This window comes from Ranitomeya imitator, chromosome 1 (assembly GCF_032444005.1).
Source record: "Ranitomeya imitator isolate aRanImi1 chromosome 1, aRanImi1.pri, whole genome shotgun sequence".
NCBI lineage: Eukaryota > Metazoa > Chordata > Amphibia > Anura > Dendrobatidae > Ranitomeya > Ranitomeya imitator.
The window spans coordinates 929,108,089-929,129,056 of record NC_091282.1 but is presented as its reverse complement, the minus strand read 5'-3'; the positions used below and the strand labels follow the sequence as shown (position 1 = coordinate 929,129,056).

At 43.7% G+C, this 20,968-nt stretch overlaps 1 protein-coding gene across 1 annotated transcript in view; it reads right to left on the bottom strand.

The window, feature by feature from the left end:
- Positions 1-20,968, bottom strand: part of LOC138658225 (melanopsin-B-like) — a 297,854-nt gene that overhangs the window by 45,842 nt on the left and 231,044 nt on the right. The window contains exon 8 of the mRNA XM_069745729.1: positions 2,200-2,374. Within this exon, the coding sequence (XP_069601830.1) occupies positions 2,200-2,374 (175 nt within the window). The remainder of the gene's footprint in view (positions 1-2,199; positions 2,375-20,968) is intronic.

Genomic DNA, 20,968 nt, shown 5'->3' with positions numbered 1-20,968 from the left:
GGCTCTTTGGGCAAACAGGAAAAACAAAACAAAGTGATAGCACAAAGTACAGTTCTTGTGATAACAGGGATCCGCCCGCTCAGGGTTAGCAAATGAACACTGTAGTGCACCGATAGCACACTTATGCAATGGCAGGCAGTGACCCAACAAAGTTCCAAACCAAAGTTTTTTTAATGCATTTACTTTACACCATTAATGTCCAATTCACAGCACTATATATTACCCATTATCTTCTGGATTGCTGCCGGGAACCATACCCTCCAGATTACAGTTGCTAAATACGCCAGTCCACCTCTGATTGGTTGCCGTGGGTGTCTGCACCACCATGTTAATGTCTCTTTACTCACAGCATTACACAATAAACGATATTCTTCAGTTTACAGTCACCAAACATTCCAGTCTTCCTCTGAATAGTTACCGTGGGCAACTGCACCGCTGTGCACTGGCTGCTTGGCTCCATTTGCCTGTGCTGCCTCACGCAGGAGCTCTGCAGAGCTGACTACTCTGCCCTCTAGCATACACCAGACTGATACTGACTCTGACACTGACACACCCAAGCCCTTTACTGCAGGGATTTTAACTGGGATCTGTGGCCTTCAACCACATGGAAAACCTGGGCCTGGAATGAAATGGACTACACAACTACCATTCTGCAGTCTGTTTCAAAATACAAAACCTCAGAGCAGGTTTTCACAACTCTGCCTTGGATACTAACATGCCCAAGACTAACACTTATTTTTTAAGTCTGCATTGCAATCACAGCTATGCTGGGGAGAACATACAGCGACCCCTACCTGGCACACCGGTCACTGCCTCACAGTGGGTCTGAGCAGGGCTCATTATAAATAAAGGGCAGCATGGTGTGGGATCTGAGACCCCAACAAAATGCTCAAAAACTTTGAGAAGTGCACAGCTCAGGAGACAGGACTATGCCATTCTTCTGTATCTAATCTGTGATGAGTGCATGCTCTCCTATATTCTCAGCTGTTCTCTTTTAGGAGGTCTTCTTTTATCTGTACCCATGCAGTGATGCAGGTAGCAATCTTATTTGGGCCTGTGGCCTGCATTAACTCTAGTTTTACGCTTGTGGGAGAATGACCCAAATGGTGAATGGTGGGGCATGTAGCCAAAAACGCCATGGTATCCACCAAAGCACTGATTTAGTCTGATTACAGGTGATAGGCCCCCAGTTTTCCCTCCCTATACACCTCATTCAGGCATCCATTTTTCATGTACGTCCTCTATCTATGATATGAATAGAATGCATACTCATTATATCTGCTAACATGTCAGACGGCGTATTTCTGCAAAATGTTTTATGGGAGTTCCAGAAGACAATTATCAATAGAAGTCTATGGTTTGGTCTGTAAAAAAAACTGACAGCAACAGTGTGCTGCCCATATGATGATAAGCTGAGATCTAAATCTGTGCATACGCCGCCCCCAGCAGCCATTTTTCTGAAGCTCACTAGTGAGAAATCAATGGGCAGAGCAGGAACTCTGCTCGAGCCTCACCGCCAACATCTTGTTGAAGCACAGGGGGCCCATAGCCTCACACCGGCAGAGCAACCCCTCCTCCCAGCCTGGGGTCCACAGCATCACCAACCCCTGCCTTTGCCGGCTTCCTGCAGCAGCGGCCCTGCCTCCTGTGACCCTGCTCCATCGCTGCCGCCCCCATGAAAGCTACCTTAAATTCTGACTATAAGACGGACCCCCATTTTATTTAAAAAAAACAACTTATTTATCCATATCTGAAAATCACTGATGAAACACTCATCATAAAAACTGACACACACCAAAAACTGATGTAACTCAGACACATGACACTGATGACACTCATACCATTTTTTTTGCCCATGTGAAGGAGGCCTAATCGATATTTGCTGGAGAACCCTAAAGGCTTTGCTTACTGTCATTGCCTTGTTAGAAGGTGATAACTTTCAACAATTGTTATAATACGGAATTAAATATACACTATATATAACAATGTGCCAAAATAATATAAAAACTGGTGTATTCAGATAGTGTATTACTGCAGTGTCAAAAATAACTGGAAGAGAAAGAAATGCATAGATATATACATTTTTACAGTAAGTATGATGTTTTGTTTACACTGCTGCTACACATTCTCTGTTCAGCTACTATCCCAGTAATACCGACAATGCCCACTAGATGGTGTGATGTAAAAAGCTGAACTCACTGTTTCTGCAGTAGATACTGTAGAAATGCAACTGTTCTTTTTCCTTAATGGTAGTGATTGACGGCTGTAGAGCGACCCTCTAAATGAAGAGTCAAAATTGCATGTAGACATACTGTCTTTTTTTGGTAGTCTGATGAGGAATCGAAGACAAGGTACAGTCTTGTGAATAGTTTCCCTGAAAAGATAAATTAATTTTTTACTATTTATCATACAAACTTCAGTTTTAATTGGTGCCTGTATGAAAATCACAAAGTTTACAGAATATTTTCTATACAAATATTTCTTAATATGCCTATAAAGACTTAAATCAGCTGGAGTGTGAGTTGTTATATTCTATAGCAGTTCTAATTTAAAGGACATGTGATGCCTTTGCCAGTCAGCTTGGCTACGTAACCGCTTCAGCTAACCCTTCAGCACCTTGGGATTTTCCATTTTTGAGTTTCCGGTTTTTGCTCCCCTTCTCCCCAGTAGCATAACTTTTTTATTTTTCCGTCAATATGGCCATGTGAGGGCTTGTTTTATGTAGGACGAGTTGTAATTTTGAACAACACCATTGGCATACCTCCCAACTTTTGAAGATGGGAAAGAGGGACAAAGTTTGCGCAGCGGCAAATTTTAGGCCACGCCTCTGACCACACCCATTCATAATTAGTCACACCCATATCCACGTCCCAACCACACCCATTTAGCACTGCTGATCATACTGTTTCATATGCAATAATTATAAACAAAAAAATATGGCCACACAGTGCCCCATACTGTATAATGGCCACACATGATGCTCCATACTGTATGATGACCACACATGATGCTCCATACTGTATAATGGCCACACATGATGCTCAATACTGCATAATGAACACACATGACGCTCCATACTGTATAATGAACACACATGATGCTCCATACTGTATAATGGCCGCACATGATGCTCCATTCTGTATAATGACTGCACATGATGCTCCATACTGTATATTGGCTGCACATGATGCTCTATACTGTATAATGGCCACACAGTGCTCCATACTGTACAATGGCCACACAGTGCTCCATACTGTATAATGGCCGCACATGATGCTCCATACTGTATAATGACCGCACATGATGCTCCATACTATATGATGACCACACATGATGCTCCATACTGTATATTGGCTGCACATGATGCTCCATACTGTATATTGGCTGCACATGATGCTCCATACTATATATTGGCTGCACATGATGCTCCATACTGTATAATGGCCACACAGTGCTCCATACTGTATAATGGCCACACATGATGCTCCATACTGTATAATGACCACACATGATGCTCCATACTGTATGATGACCACACATGATGCTCCATACTGTATAATGAACACACATGACGCTCCATACTGTATAATGACCACACATGATGCTCCATACTGTATAATGACCACACATGATGCAGCATACTGTATAATAGCCACACAGTGCTCCATACTGTATAATGGCCGCACATGATGCTCCATACTGTATAATGACTGCACATGATGCTCCATACTGTATGATGACCACACATGACGCTCCATACTGTATAATGAACACACATGACGCTCTATACTGTATAATGAACACACATGATGCTCCATACTGTATGATGACCACACATGATGCTGCATACTGTATAATGACCGCACATGATGCTCCATACTGTATAATGGCCCCACATGATGCTCCATACTGTATAATGGCCACACAGTGCTCCATACTGTATAATGGCCACAGTGCTCCATACTGTATAATGGCCACACAGTGCTCCATACTGTATAATGGCCACACATGATGCTCCATACTGTATAATGACCACACATGATGCTCCATACTGTATAATGACCACACATGATGCTCCATACTGTATGATGACCACACATGATGCTCCATACTGTATAATGAACACACATGACGCTCCATACTGTATAATGACCACACATGATGCTCCATACTGTATAATGACCACACATGATGCAGAATACTGTATAATGGCCACACAGTGCTCCATACTGTATAATGGCCACACAGTGCTTCATACTGTATAATGATGCTCCATACTGTATAATGACTGCACATGATGCTCCATACTGTATGATGACCACACATGACGCTCTATACTGTATAATGAACACACATGATGCTCCGTACTGTATAATGAACACACATGATGCTCCATACTGTATAATAACCACACATGATGCTGCATACTGTATAATGACCCCACATGATGCTCAATACTGTATAATGACCGCACATGATGCTCCATACTGTATAATGGCCCCACATGATGCTCAATACTGTATAATGACCGCACATGATGCTCCATACTGTATAATGACCGCACATGATGCTCCATACTTTATAATGACCGCACGTGATGCTCCATACTGTCTAATGACCGCACATGATGCTCCATACTGTATAATGACTGCACATGATGCTCCATACTGTATAATGACTGCACATGATGCTCCATACTGTATACTGGCTGCACATGATGCTCCATACTGTATAATGACTGCACATGATGCTCCATACTGTATAATGACTGCACATGATGCTCCATACTGTATACTGGCTGCACATGATGCTCCATACTGTATAATGGCCACACACAGTTCTCCATACTGTATAATGATCGCACATGATGCTTAATACTGTATAATGACCCCCCACCTGTATGCATGGCTCATATCCCCCCTGTATGCATTGCTCATATCCCCCCTCCTGTATGTATCGCTCATATTCCCCCCCTGTATGCATGGCTCATATTCCCACCCCCGTATGCATGGCTCATATTCCCCCCTCCTGTATGTATGGCTCATATTCCCCCCCCCCTGTATGCATGGCTCATATTCCCCCCCTGCTGTATGCATGGCTCATATTCCTGTTATGATCTGGTGTCCTTGGAGCAGCATGAGACGTACTCTGGAGAAGGTGGCACCTGTACTGACCGCAAACCCTGAACTTAACAGCGCAACTAGAAGTAGCCGTGGGGGTACCTAACACTCCCTAGACCTCTCGACACAGCCTAAGATCTAGCTACCCCTAAAGACAGAAACAGGAAACCTATCTTGCCTCAGAAAAAATCCCCAAAGAATAGACAGCCCCCCACAAATATTGACTGTGAGAGGAGAGGGAAATAACATACGCAGAAATGAAATCAGGATTTAGCATAGGAGGCCATACTAGCTAAAAAGAAAGAATAGAACAGAGTACTATGCGGTCAGTATTAAAACACTAGAAAATATCCACCACAGAAAATACAAAACACCACATCTGACTAAAGACATGGAGGGTATATCTGCATCTCCAGAGAAATAGCTAGGCTGCAAAAAAATCCTTCACAGACTAAGCTGGACAAGACAAAAACATGAAAATGCACAGAACTATAAGGTCCACAGCAGGGGGACAGCAAAAGCAAAACCAGGACTTATCTTTGAAGAAAAGCACAGCAAACAGGAGAGACCAGAAGGGATGTGAATCCTCCAAAAACAATGGACAACTGGCAGGGACTAAAGAGTCCTGCAAAGCTATATACCCCAGTCAGTTTTGCAATTAGTAGATACACCTGTCCAATCCTGCAGTCCAGGCACAACTGCATTACCCTCTACAACCACCGGAGGGAGCCCAAAAGCTGAATTCACAACATATTCCCCCCCCCCCCGTATGCATGGCTCTTATTCTCCCCCCTCCTGTATGTATGGCTCATATTCTCCCCCCTCATGTGTGCTTGGCTCATATTTCCGCCTCCTGTATGCATGGCTCATTTCTCCACCCCCCCGCGCTCCCCCCACGCTCCCATCTTGAATGGCGCGGCTACCGTCCTCCTTCATTCCCCCTACCCTGTCTCCCGTCCCTCATACTTACCTGTTCCTCACCGCACGGCCATCCCTCTCGCTCTGTCCCGACTCCCGGCTCAGCACCTACTTCCTGGGTGAGCGGTCATGTGATACCGCTCATTAAGGCCCATGAATATGCGCATATTCATGACCTTAATGAGCGGTACAACGTGACAGCTCATTCAGGAGCGCTGCAGAAGCCGAGACCATCGCTGGAGCAGGGTGAGTATCGTCTTCAAGGAGGGTGGGTGGGGGCAGGTTGGTTGGGCGGTGGGGCGGGGTTAAGTCGGGAGGTGACCCAGCTTTTATTAAAAAAAAACAGCCACAAACCTTGCTCAGGTGCCGCCCCCTGCATTGTCCCTGCCCTAGGCACGTAGTAAGGGACAACTAATGTCCCGCCCGGGATCGCGGGGCTGACTGTCAAAATCAGGACAGTCCCGCGGGATCCGGGACGGTTGGGAGGTATGCATTGGTTTTACCATGTCGTGTACTAGAAAATGGGAAAAAAATTCAAAGAGCTGTTAAATTGCACAAAAGTGCAATTCCACAACTACTTTTTTTTCTTTGCCTAATTGCTAAAACTGACCTGCCATTATGATTCTACAGGTCATTACGAGTTCATAGATACCAAACATGTCTAGGTTCTTTTTTATTTAAGGGGTGAAAAAAAAAAAAAGTTGCCATTTTCCAAGACGACCCGTAGCATCTCCATGATTTTGGGCAGGGTAAGAGCTTATTTTTTGCACTCTGAGCTGGCGCTTTTATTGATACCATTGTGGTGTAGATGTAATGTTGCGGTGACCAAAAAAACGTAATTCTGGCATTTTAACTTTTTTCTCATTACACCGTTCACCAATCGGTTTAATTCCATTTATATATTGATAGATCGGGCGATTCTAAACGCAGCGATTCCAAATATGCACATTTTAAATTTTTTAATTGTTTTATTTTGAATGGGGCAAAAGGGAGGTGATTTAAACTTTATTTTGTTATATTTTTAAAAACATTTTTTTCTCACTTTACACACTGACTTCAATAGTCTCCATGGGCTCTATGTAGCTAAAATGCTCACTTGGGCATTAAAATGCTCACTGGGTGGCGCTCATAGCAATCCGGCAATGACAACCACAGGGATCTCCTGCAAACCCCAGGTTTTCATGCCAACCCATCGGCGACCCACGGTCATGTGACATGGGTGCCGATGGACGGATTAATGACATGCTTCCTGCACAAGCATGTTAAATGCCACTGTCAGACATTGACAGCGGCATGTAACATGTTTACAGCCACAGGTGGATTGTGATTCTACCTGCGGCTGTTAGTGGCATATGTCAACTGATCAGATCAGCTGTCATGTGCCGGAAAAGTTGCAGGATCATCACTGGAGCCTGCAGCAAACAGGGGGAGCCCATCTTAGATGTAGCTATACGTCTAAGGTGGGAAAAAGGTTAAAGAAACATTACCATCAAAATTTGTATCCTCTTATTTTATTTCAGTCATCATATTATATAACACTGTGTACTTATAATCCCTTATTTTGCCTTTCTACTCAGTAAATTCTTCTCTTTTCCATTAGGACTGTGACATCATGTGAAAAATACTGACTAGCTGAATCCTTCTAAGTTCTATGAAGAAACAGGAGGTCAATATTCCCCTTATGACCCTTGAGTCACAGCAAAAGTTCCTGGCAGAGGGAAGGAGGTAGCAGCTGGGTCAAGAGTTGAAGAGGGGGGTGATAAATACAGGGACAAGAGACTTCTTGTTTCTATATAGGGAAGAGAAAAAAGAAAAATTAGCTGGGTAGATGGGCAAAATGAGAAACTGTAAGTGCAGAGTACTATATAATATGATGATGATTGCAATATATTAAGAGCAAAAAATGTAGTGCTTCTTTAAATACTAGGCACAAAGGTCCAGAGCTATTCATGAGGATTTGACTTCCACGGTCAGTAGGTGACTAGATCTGTCATGTCTTGGTTTCAGCAAGGTAAATATAGACCGGCCACAGGTGATGAAGAGGTAGGGGATAAAAGTCAGAAGGGATTTTTTTCTTTATTAATGTTTTCATTTCTTTTGAAGACAGTTTTTTTAGAAGTCCTAAAATTTTGTTACATGATACATGTACGTAGAAATAATATATCCTTAAATTATACTTCCATGTTTGTGAAGATAAAAATGGAGAGTCAAAATGTAACACTTTGCCCATATAAATCTATATCCCTATGGTATATACAGTTAAAACTTTTACGTACACTATATAAAAAGACACATATGCATGTTTTTCTCAATGTCTAACATAAAATCAGAATAAATCATTCCTGTTTCAGGTCAATTAGGATTACCATAATTATTAATATTTGCCAAATGCCAGAATTATGAGAAATAATGTTTTAAGACATTTTTATTACTTACTGCAAAGTCAAAAGTTTACATATATTTCATTAGTATTTGGTTGCCCTTAAACTGAATGACTTGGGTCAAACGTTTGAGATATCCTTCCACAAGCTTCTCACAATAGTTGGTCGAAATTGGTCCCATTCCTCCAGACAAAACTGGTGTAATTAATCCAGGTTTGTAGGATGCCTTGCTCGCACCTGCCTTTTCAGCTGTGCTTATAAATTTTCAATTGGATTGAGATCAGAGCTTTGTGATGTCCACTCCAAAACGTTGACTTTGTTATCCTTAAGCCACTTTGTTACCATTTTGGCAGTATGCTTCTGGTCATTGTCTATTTGGAAGATCCAGCTTTAAGTTCCAGGGTCATGTCTTGAGATGTTGCTTCAGTATTGCCACATAATCTTCTTTTCTCATGATGCCATCTATTTTGTGAAGTGGGCCAGTTCCTCCTGCAGTAAACCTCCACAACATGATGTTGCTACCCCGTGTTTTACAGTTGGGATGATGTTCTTAGGCTTCCAAGCTTCTCCCTTTATCCTCTAAACTTAGCGATGGTTATTATGCCCAAAAAGTTAAATTTTAGTTTCATCAGACTACAGGATATGTCTCCAAAACTAAGGTATTTGCTTCTGTTTGTACAGTATTTGCAAACTCTCGATTTTTTATGTTTCTTTCAGAGTAATGGCTTCTTCCTAGCAGAGTGGCTATTCAGCCCATGTTGATACAATACTCGTTTCACTGTGGATATTGACATAATCTTACCAGCTTCTGCTGTCATCTTCACATCTTTTGCTTTTATCCTTGGGTTGATATGCACATGTCCGACCAAAGCACATTTATTTCTGGGATAGAGAATCCACCTCCTTCCTGAGCAGTATGATCACACCTTGTTTGTGCTTGCGTATAAATGTTTGTACAGATGAATGAGGAACCTCGAGGTATCCTGAAATTGTACCTAAGGATGAGTCAGATTTGTGAAAGTCCACAATTCTCTTTCTGATACCTTGGCTGATTTCTTGAGGCTTTCCCATGATGCTACACAAAGAATCAGTGTGTTTTAGAGTTGAGCGACTTTTACTTTTTAGGATCGAGTCGGGTTTTGCGAAACCCGACTTTCTCAAAAGTCGGGTGAAATCGGCCGATTATTGCGAAAAGTCGGGGGCCAACTGAAACACGAAACCCAATGCAAGTCAATGGGGAATCAAAATCGGCAGTGAGTGGAGGACAGGAAAACACCTACAGTGCCCATTGTAAGGCCAAAAACCTCAATTCGTATTACTGAAGCTTGTCAATCTTGATTTACTTTATAATAATAGTTAGGCATTGAAAACAGGGGGTCATTTGGCTAAAGTTGTGGGGGGGTAGGGCTGGCTCAAGATTTTCGTGGACCCAGGAAATGCGGAATACGTCACGGTGGTGGAGCAAGGAGAGGTAAGTATTTCAACTTTGCAAGTGCTGTGATCCTGAGCAAGCAGGGGGCCCACTAGTTGGCACTGGCACGGGGCCTCTCATAGTACGGTGATGTTTTTGATGGCGGGTGGTGCCTCCCACTGCCAGAGACTTTTGCGTACTAAGAGGGACCCTGTGCCAGTGCCAACGAGTATGCCCCCCCGCTTGATGAAGGAACCTGCACTTTCATCTGCACCTTCCTCTTTGTCCCTGTGTAAGGTGGTATAGTATGCGGGAAGGGGAACCAGACTTTCATCAGGGTCAGATTCTGGCTGTGTAGAGTGCAAGGGGAATGTAGTGGTCTGGGTCAATGTACCAGCAGACTCATCAAGCAGTGGCTGGGCAATGGGCAGGATGAGGAGGAAACACAGATATAGGCCCAAATAATAAAGTAGGCTAAATGCAGTTCAAAATTGGTACCAGGAGTACACAGGCGGCATTGCTTTGTTCAGTGGAGGAGGACAACTGTAATGAGTGGCTGACAGCCAGACACAGGTAGTAGGCCCAAATGATAAAGTAGGCTAAATGCAGTTCAAAATTGGTAACAGGAGTACATAGGCGGCATTGCTTTGTTCAGTGGAGGAGGGTAACTGCAATGAGTGGCGCAGAGAGACTTAGTAGGCCCACAATAAAAAAGTAGGCTAAATGCAGTTCAAAATTAGTAACAGGAGTACACAAGCGGCATTGCTTTGTTCAGTGCAGGGCAACTGTAATGAGTGGCTGACAGCCAGACTCAGGTAGTAGGCCCAAATGATAAAGTAGGCTAAATGCAGTTCAAAATTGGTAACAGGAGTACACAGGCGGCATTGCTTTGTTCAGTGGAGGAGGACAACTGTAATGAGTGGCGCAGAGAGACTTAGTAGGCCCAAAATAAAAAAGTAGGCTAAATGCAGTTCAAAATTGGTAACAGGATTACACAGGCGGCATTGCTTTGTTCAGTGGAGGAGGACAACTGTAATGAGTGACTGACAGCCAGACACAGGTAGTAGGCCCAAATGATAAAGTAGGCTAAATGCAGTTCAAAATTGGTAACAAGAGTACACAGGCGGCATTGTTTTGTTCAGTGGAGGACAACTGAAATTAGTGGCGCAGACAGACTTAGTAGGCCCAAAATAAAAAATTAGGCTAAATGCAGTTCACAATTGGTAACAGGAGTACACAGGCGGCATTGCTTTGTTCAGTGGAGGAGGACAACTGTAATGAGTGGCGCAGAGAGACTTAGTAGGCCCAAAATAAAAAAGTAGGCTAAATGCAGTTCAAAATTGGTAACAGGATTACACAGGCGGCATTGCTTTGTTCAGTGGAGGAGGACAACTGTAATGAGTGACTGACAGCCAGACACAGGTAGTAGGCCCAAATGATAAAGTAGGCTAAATGTAGTTCAAAATTGGTAACAGGAGTACACAGGCGGCATTGCTTTGTTCAGTGGAGGACAACTGAAATGAGTGGCGCAGACAGACTTAGTAGGCCCAAAATAAAAAGTAGGCTAAATGCAGTTCACAATTGGTAACAGGAGTACACAGGCGGCATTGCTTTGTTTAGCGGAGGAAAACTGTAATGAGAGGCTGACACAGTTAGTATGCCCAAAAAAGTAAGTAGGCTAAATGCAGTTCAAAATTAATAACTGGACTAAACAGGCGGCATTACTTTATTCAGTGGAGGACAACTGTAATGAGTGGCTGACACAGTTTGTAGGCCGAAATAATAAAGTGGGCTAAATGTCTGCCAAAAAATTGTTCATAAATAAACAGGTGGCATAGCTAGGTACAGAGGTGGGCTCCTCTGCTGAGTAGCAGACAGTGGTAGTAGGCGCAAAGTACTAACTGGTCAAAATGGAGGCCAGGGCCCCTGTATATTTTAACTATCATCTATCATTTCAACAAATTAGTATTGGCAGTGCCATTGAAGGATTTAACAGCACAGACAACACAGTGGTGGAGCAGGGAGAGGTAAGTATTGCAAGTGGTAGAGCACTGTTTGAGCTGGGGGGAACACTCTCTCGTGGGCGGCAGTACTGGCACAGGGCCCCTCATATTACGACGTTGTGTCTGACGTTGGTTGTGCACCACCACCATTAGAGACACTTCATTGTACTGAGGGACCCTGTGCCAGTGCCGTCGCCCAAGAGTGGGAACACCCACCTGTCCAGGCAAACGACACTCGCACGGGTGCTTGTGCCAAGTGGTGACCACGGCCCTGTGGGGGAGTCAGCCCATTTAGGGAGGTATAAAAATGGCCTATGGTGGACATTCAACAGCTGAAAATGGAGGAATTGGAGCAGTCAGTAAGAGGAGGCCAAAAACAAGACATTTTTCAGGCAAGCTACGTGTCAGCAGGGGAAGGTGGGGCAAAATAATTGGAAATCCATGATTGGTTCATTTTAATGAAGGTTAGGTCATCAACATTTCGGGTAGATAGACGTGTCCTTTTTTCGGTCAGTATTGAACCAGCAGCACTGAAGACTCTTTCTGATAGCACACTAGCAGCTGGGCAGGCGAGCTCCTGTAAAGCATATTCTGCCAATTCAGGCCAGGTGTCTATTTTAGATGCCCAGTAATCAAAGGGGAATGACCAGTGATGGAGAACATCGATAAGGGAGGAAAAATAGTTTGGAACCATACTGGACAAATGCTGTCTCCTGTCACTTTGAATCGATGCAGCAGTGCCTGTCGTGTTTGCGGTCATTGCGAAATCACTCCACAACCTGGTCATAAAACCCCTCTGTCCAACACCACTTCGGATTTGTGCACCTCTAACACCTCTGCCATGTTTCCCTACAGCTCCTGTGAGAACCATCACTGCTGTTGTGTGCTGGGAATGCCTGAACCAAACGGTCTACAAGAGTTGCTTGTTTGGTAGCCAATATTTGCTCAAGGTTCTCATGTGGCATGATATTTTGTAATTTTCCTTCATATCGTGAATCCAGGAGGCAGGCCAACCAGTAATCGTCATCGGTCATCATTTTGATAATGCGGGGGTCCCTTTTTAGGATACGCAAGGCATACTCAGCCATGTGGGCCAATGTTCCAGTTGTCAATTCACTGCTTGTGCTGGGTTGAGGAGCACTTTCTTGCAAATGAACATCACTTGTGGCCTGCAAAAACCCTGTACCTGACCTTGCAACGCCACCAGTTTCTATTGCCCCTGAGAAGCATCCTCCTCCCATAAATATTCATCCCCATCATCCTCCTCCTCCTCCTCCTCTTCATCCGCCACCTCGTCCAGGAGAGTCCCCTGAGCAGACAATGGCTGACTGTCATCAAGGCTTCCCTCCTCCTTGGCTGCAGACGCCTGCTCCTTAATGTGCGTCAAACTTTGCATCAGCAGACGCATTAGTGTGATGCTCATGCTTATGATGGCGTCGTCTGCACTTACCCGTGTATGTGTATCCTCCCACAAATAAATTACAGCACGCCTCTGTTTGCACAGCCTCTGAAGCATGTGCAGTGTGGAGTTCCACCTTGTTGCCACGTCGATTATTAGGCAGTGCTGGGGAAGATTCAGCGATCGCTGATGGTTCTGCATATGGCTGGAGTGTACGGGCGACCGGCGGATGTGCAAGCAAAGTCTTCGCACCTTCAGGAGCAGGGCTGGTAACCCCGGATAATTTTTCAGGAAGCACTGCACCACCAGGTTCAAGGTGTGAGCCAGGAAAGGTATTTGTTTCAGTTCTGAAAGGGCTATGGCAGCCATAAAATTCCTTCCGTTATCACTGACTACCTTGCCTGCCTCAAGATGTACACTGCCCAGCAATGACTGACTTTCTTGCTGCAAGTACTCGGCCAGTACTTCCGCGGTATATGTTGTCGCCTAAACACTTCATTTCTAACACAGCTTGCTGATGCTTACCACTAGCTATTCGATAATGGAACACCTCGTGTGCAACACTGGCAGCTGCGGATGGAGTGGTCGTGCGACTGCGCTCTGTGAACGAGCTTTCGCTTCTGGAGGAGGAGGAGGGGTGGCGAATGCCTACAGCCAATTGTTTCCTAGACCGTGAGCTAGGCAGAACTGTCCCACTATGTCTGTCCCCTGTGGACCCTGCATCCACCACATTAACCCAGTGTGCTGTGATGGACACGTAACGTCCCTGGCCGATGCCCACTGGTCCATGCATCTGGTGTGAGGTGCACCTTTCTACTGACTGATTGCCTCAGTGCATGGACAATGCGGTCTTTGACATGCTGGTGGAAGGCTGGGATGGCTTTTCTTGCAAAGAAGTGTCGACTGGGTAGGTCATAGCATGGTACTGTGTAGGCCTTCAGGACTTTGAAAGCTTTGCTTTCAACCAACCGGTAGGGCGTCGTCTCTAACGAGATTAGTCTAGCAATGTGGGCGTTCAAACCCTGTGTACGCGGATGAGAGGATGAGTACTTTCTTTTCCTAACGAGCGTCTCTTGTAGGGTGAGCTGGACTGGAAAGCTGCATATGGTGGAACTAGCGGGGGTGGTGGTGGACATGGCAGATTGAGAGAGGGTTGGTGATGGTATTTTTGATGTTGGCCTACATACAGTGTTTCCTAAGAAGAACCATGTGATTCCTTGACTGCTTTGGCCTTGCGACGATACCTCCACATTCGCTGCTGGTGGTGTCCTAACCGGTGGGCTTACAGTGAGGGAAGCAATGTAGCTTTGCTGACTACCTTCATTCTGATCAGGTGCACCAATGGCACGGGACATTTGGTAGTTAGTCCAGGCTTGCAAGTGCATGCTGATTAAATGTCTAAGCATGCCCGTTGTATTTAGATTTTGGAGATTCTTCCCTTTGCTAAAGTCTTTGAGCATTTCTTACACATAACTTTACACTGATCATTCGGATCTTGGTTAAAAAATTGTCACACTACACTCTTCCTACTATGGAACACCTTTTCAGGCATTGCACGATGTGCTACTTTCACCGGATGGGCATGCTGTCCTAAAACTGTTTTTGACAAACGTTTTTGGCCAGATACGGGCCTGCCAGATGAAAGCTGTTGCGATGTAGATTTTTTGCTGCGGATCATCCTCCTCTTCTTCTGAGCTACTGGCAGCGGAACCCTCTTCCCCCAATGGCTGCCAATCTGGGTCAACAACTGGGTCATCTATCACCTCCTCTTCAATGTCATGTGCACCTTCCTCTGTGTCACCGTGTAAGGTGCTATAGCGTTCGTGACGGGGCATCCTAATCTCATCAGGGTGAGATTCTGGCTCAGTACACTGCGAGGGCAATGTAGTGATCTGAGTCAATGGAACAGCATAATAATCTAGCTGTGGCTGTGCATCAGTGCACTCCATGTCCGATTCATCTTGTAATGGGCTGTTAACAATTTCCCTTTCTAACCCAGGCACGGTATGTGTAAAGAGCTCCATGGAGTAAACTGTAGTGTCGCCTGCCGCATCCTTCACTTTGGGTTTGGGTGAAGGACACACGGAAGCGACTTGTTACTAACCGGCAGCATCCACTGACGACTCGCTTTTATATTTCGAACCTTCTGAAGAGGAGGCGAAAGAGCTAGAGGCTGAGTCAGCAAGGAAAGCCAACATTTTTTCCTGCTGCTCTGGCTTTAAAAGCTGTTTTCCTACTCCCAGATAAGGGAGCCTTCGAGGCCTTGTGTAGCCAGACGATGACGCTGGCTCAACACCTCAAGCCTTTGGTGCTAGTTTGCTTTTCCCACTACCACCAGATACTCCACCATCACCACCACCATCAGTACCAGCTGGCAATGACCGCCCATGGCCTCTTCCACCAGACTTCCTCATTTTTGGGAAAATCTAACCAAAATAACAACCATTATATTAATGTAAGGCTTGCAATATTTGCTATATAGGTTACACCACAAGGAAAATAAAAAAAAAGAATTTCAGAACACATAGCAAACATAAATAACAATAATTTAGGTTATTCTGGGGCTACGAAACATTTTATTTGTGTACATAAAGGAGACCTATCAGATTTTTCATTTTTTGGCATAGAAAGGGTTCAACTCACAGAAAAATCCCCAAGAAGCAATTTCCAAAGTAACCATAAAATATAACCTTTATTTAATGTATTAAAAACATACGTGTGCACTTGACAAAAACCATCACCAGTCACTACAAGCGTACTATAGGAAAGGCCGGAACAGATCCTTCTTCCCCTGTCCTATTAGGGCGTTGTAGGGATAGCCGGCGAGGAGCGGGGGCGCCACGGCTTAGGCAAATAGGGTGCCAACCTCCGCAGATAGGTAGGGGGCACATAGAGAACGTAGGGCTTGGCACTGTTCCGGCCTTTCCTATAGTACGCTTGTAGTGACTGGTGATGGTTTTTGTCAAGTGCACACGTATGTTTTTAATACATTAAATAAAGGTTATATTTTATGGTTACTTTGGAAATTGCTTCTTGGGGATTTTTCTGTGAGTTGAGTCTAAGCTACCCTAAGCATTTATATTATAGACTGTGAGAGCATAGAAAGGGTTAGTCAGTCACCTAGAGGTGGAGATTGGAAGAAACAATTAGCACTGCGGGAAGCCTTTTGGATTCTAACTTTAGACACTAAACATCCACACGGTATGAATTACAGGAATGATCTTTTTTACATATATTGAACTGACAGATAGATTTGACAGATAGATTTTGCGGCAATTTAAAGTATATATTTATGCAATTTCAATATATTTGAAATAAGAAAAAAAAAGTCTTGTTATGTGTGTTTAGCTGCAGCTTTTTTCAATGTAATTGATTGCTATGTCTGTGATTGGTTCCTTGCTACAGTATATATAAACCTGTTCATCTATATGGTATTAGTTCCTATGACTAAGGGCGCCGTGGTGCGCCAGAAACGCGTCAGGCAGAGAGGGTCTCTCTCTCTCTTTTTTAATATTGTTTTTTAAAATGTTCTAATAAATTTTGGATATTTTACTTACACTGGATGGACGTGCTGGAAATTCCCTTTTCCTTTCTTCTACTTCAGCTGAAATCACCAGCAGGTACGGCACCCACCAGCTACATTCATTTGCAACGGCTTACAGATGCATGTCTCGGCGTGTCAAGCTCCAACCCTTCCCTCTCCCCCCTCCTCTCTTTCTTGAACATTATATGGTACTGTAAAACAAGGTAGAAGGTATATATAAACTTGTTGAGAATTTAAATCTCCCTTTTTTTGGGGAACCTGAACCAAAACTCAGGCCCGGTGTATAACACTACACAATGTAAGTGGCAGAACATGGCTGGCTGATATACGAAAAACTAACAGAACGGATATACATCTCCTTTGTGACAATTTAAATCTCCCTTTTCTGGGGGGGAGACTGCACCAAAACTCAGGCCCAGTGTATAACACTACACAATGTAAGTGGCAGAACGTGGCTGGAAGATATACGACAAACTAACAGAACGGATATAGATCTACTTTGTGACAATTTAAATCTCCCTTTTTTGGGGGGGAGACTGCACCAAAACTCAGGCCCAGTGTATAACACTACACAATGTAAGTGGCAGAACGTGGCTAGAAGATATATGAAAAAATACAAGGACTGTAGTACAATTTCAATCTCCCTACAATGATCTCAGGAAAAGTATGGCAGCAATAAAAAGGACTGCTGCACACAAAAGTGTGGACAAATAAACAAGATAACTGTGCAGAAAGGAGCAACAGGATTTTTGCTTTTAAAAAACAAGTTGGTTTGCACAGCGGTGTGCAAACAGCAATGCAGCGATCAGGGAGCCTTATAAGGCAGCCTAATAAGCTACAGAGCTGATGCACAAAAATATAATCTCCACTGTCCCTGCCAGGAAAAGGTGGTGTTGAACAGTGGAAATCGCTACAGCACAAGCAGTTTGGGGTTAATCTTCCCTCCCTAACTATATCCCTTCTTCTGATGAAGCTGCAGCAACCTCTCCCTATGCTACAATTGGCAGAAGTAAGATGGCGGTCGGCGTGCACGCACCTTTATAGCCCCTGTGACGCCACAGAAAGCAAGCCAATCACTGTCATGCCCTTCTCTAAGATGGTGGGGACCGAGACCTATGTCATCACGCTGCCCACACTCTGCGTCCTCCTTCATTGGCTGAAAAATGGCACTGAAAACGTCATACGAAACACGACTTTGGGTCGATCATCGCCGACCTCATGGCCGATCCCACACTAGGATCGGGTCGGGTTTCACGAAACCCAACTTTGCCGAAAGTCGGCGATTTTTTAATTTGTCCGATCCGTTTCGCTCAACCCTAGTGTGTTTTAGTCGTACAGTAAAATGCACCCACATGTGTGTCTCTAATTAACTCAGATGTTGCCAAAAAAACTATCGGAAGCTTCAAAACACATGACATCATCATATGGGCAGTATAATATAGTTTAAAGGCATAGTAATCTTAGTGTATGCAAACTTTTGACTTTGCAGTAAGTAATAAAAATGCCTTAAACATTCTCTCTCTCCTTATTCTTGCATTTGGCAAATATTAATAGTTATGGTAACCCTAATTGACCTAAAACAGGAAAGGTTTATTCTGATTTCATGTCAGATATTGAGATAGACATGCATATGTGTCTTTTTATATAGTGTATGCAAACTTCTAGTTTCAGCTGTACAATACTTCCATTAAATGAAAAAGAAGCTCCCATCATCACGATAGAAAGTATGGTAATTTACACCTTTAACTGCCATGAGTGGAGCAGAGCTTGCAGCTTTTAACCTGTGAAATCCCATTGTCAATATCTGCAATATCTGACAGCGGCATTTAATTAATTCCACACTAAGTCTTCTGGGTAATTTCGCAATGCATCCTGGGAACGGAAGCCGCGCGCCCATCGCCACAGCGCCTTTGGATCCCAGGGGGTGAGTATGTAACTATTTTTTATTTTAATTATTTTTCTTTAACAGGGATATGTGCCCACACTGCTAAATACTGCGTGGGCTGCGTTGGCTACATGGCTGCTATATACTACGTGGGCAGTGTTATATACTACATGGCTCCTATATACTACGTGGACAGTACTGTATACTACATGGCTGCTATATACTACGTGGGCAGTATTATATACTGAAAAAAACAGTAGTAGATCACCTGCGCTGGTATGGGTGCCTATACTTGCACTACGAGCTGTGCATGAGGATAATATCCAGCAAGTAAGGGGCTGGCAACAGTTGGAATAGTGCACTTAGTATATGCTGAGAAGATGGTGGGAACGTAGATCTTCCTGGAGCTAAGTGCCTGGCTCCGTGCTGCTGGATCGTGGGCTGAATATAGCGCCTAGGTCCGCACAAGCCTGGATAGCAGGGTGGACGCTGGAGCTAGGAGAAAGCCGCCAACTTCTAGCGTGCCCAGGCCGGAAGCGACGCCGAAGCGGTGGCGGCGTGTGTAAGGGGCGTGGCGAGTAGCGTGATGTCACAGCTAATGGGCGGGCGCGTGTGAGGATTATCCAATCCAACGCGTTTCGAAGGAAGCGATCCTTCTTCGTCAGGGCTGGAGTTCCCCATGGAGCCCTCCCCTTATATAGCGTCTACCCGCCCGCCCTCTCCTAGTATCCCTAATTGATGCAGCGTAATTAGTACACCAAATGGAGGGGGAAAGTATTGATTAAGATCTTGAAAGTACTTTGTCTAAGTGCCTGATTCAGTGATACAAATGGCATACTTAGTGGATAATAGGGAGACCTGGATAACGGGCACATGGAATTTGTATAAGAAAGAAAACTGAGGGATATATGAGAGATGGTGCCACTAAATGGACACTGGGATAATTCTAATGGTTTAATGCCCAGGATCTTGGGCTTGATTAGATGGCGAAAAAAAGGGGGAAGGGGGGAAATGACATGAAATCTACAATGATAAAAACAATTACAACTTTATTAATGGAAATAAAAACGCGAGGATAGAAAAAATGCTACATTATAAACTTTAAAAAACTGGTTACTAGAACCTAGTCTGCTATGACAATAGTAGGAATTAATAAATAAGAAATGTGTAGAAGGGGGATATAAAAAAAAAAAAAAAAAAAATAGAGGAAAAAAGAGAAAAAAATAAAAAAATAAGAGAAAAAAATATATTAAAAATATAAAAACCTTGCACATTTTAATAAAAAAACAGGTTGTGTAATAAATGTGCCAAGATGGGGTTGTTTTCAGGATCACTACTAAGTCCTGAACCCAAAACATCCCTAATACAGGGATGGCTAGACATGAATAATTAAAAATACGGATTAGAAAGCATATAGCTCAATTTCATGATTGAGGCCTCTTGGGGCCATGCTTTCTAGCATGTAAATTTTTTTTCGCTTTTGCTACTCAACTACAGGGTGATACACAGACCCTGTTTTCATCACCAGCAGCTACCATTGTTTCTCCTTTACTCTCCATTCTCCGAGCGCCAGTGTATTATATTATTTTTTCCAGTATTATATACTACATGGCTCCTATATACTATGTGGACAGTACTGTATACTACATGGCTGCTATAAACTACGTGGGCAGTGTTATATACTACATGGCTGCTATATACTACGTGGGCAGTACTATATACTACATGGCTGCTATATACTACGTGGACAGTACTGTATACTACATGACTGCTATATACTACGTGGGCAGTACAATATACTACATGGCTGCTATATACTACGTGGGCAGTACAATATACTACATGGCTCCTATATACTACGTGGACAGTACTACATACTACATGGCTGCTATATACTACGTGGACAGTACAATATACTACATGGCTGCTATATACTACGTGGGCAGTACTATATATTACATGGCTCCTATATACTACGTGGACAGTACTATATACTACATGGCTGCTATATACTACGTGGACAGTACAATATACTACATGGCTGCTATATACTACGTGGGCAGTACTATATACTACATGGCTGCTATATACTACGTGGACAGTACAATATACTACATGGCTGCTATATACTATGTGGGCAGTACTATATACTACATGGCTGCTATATACTACGTGGGCAGTACTATATACTACATGGCTGCTATATACTACGTGGGTTGTACTATATACTACATGGCTGCTATATACTACTTGGGCAGTGTTATATACTACATGGCTGCTGTATACTACGTGGCCTGTGTTAGATAC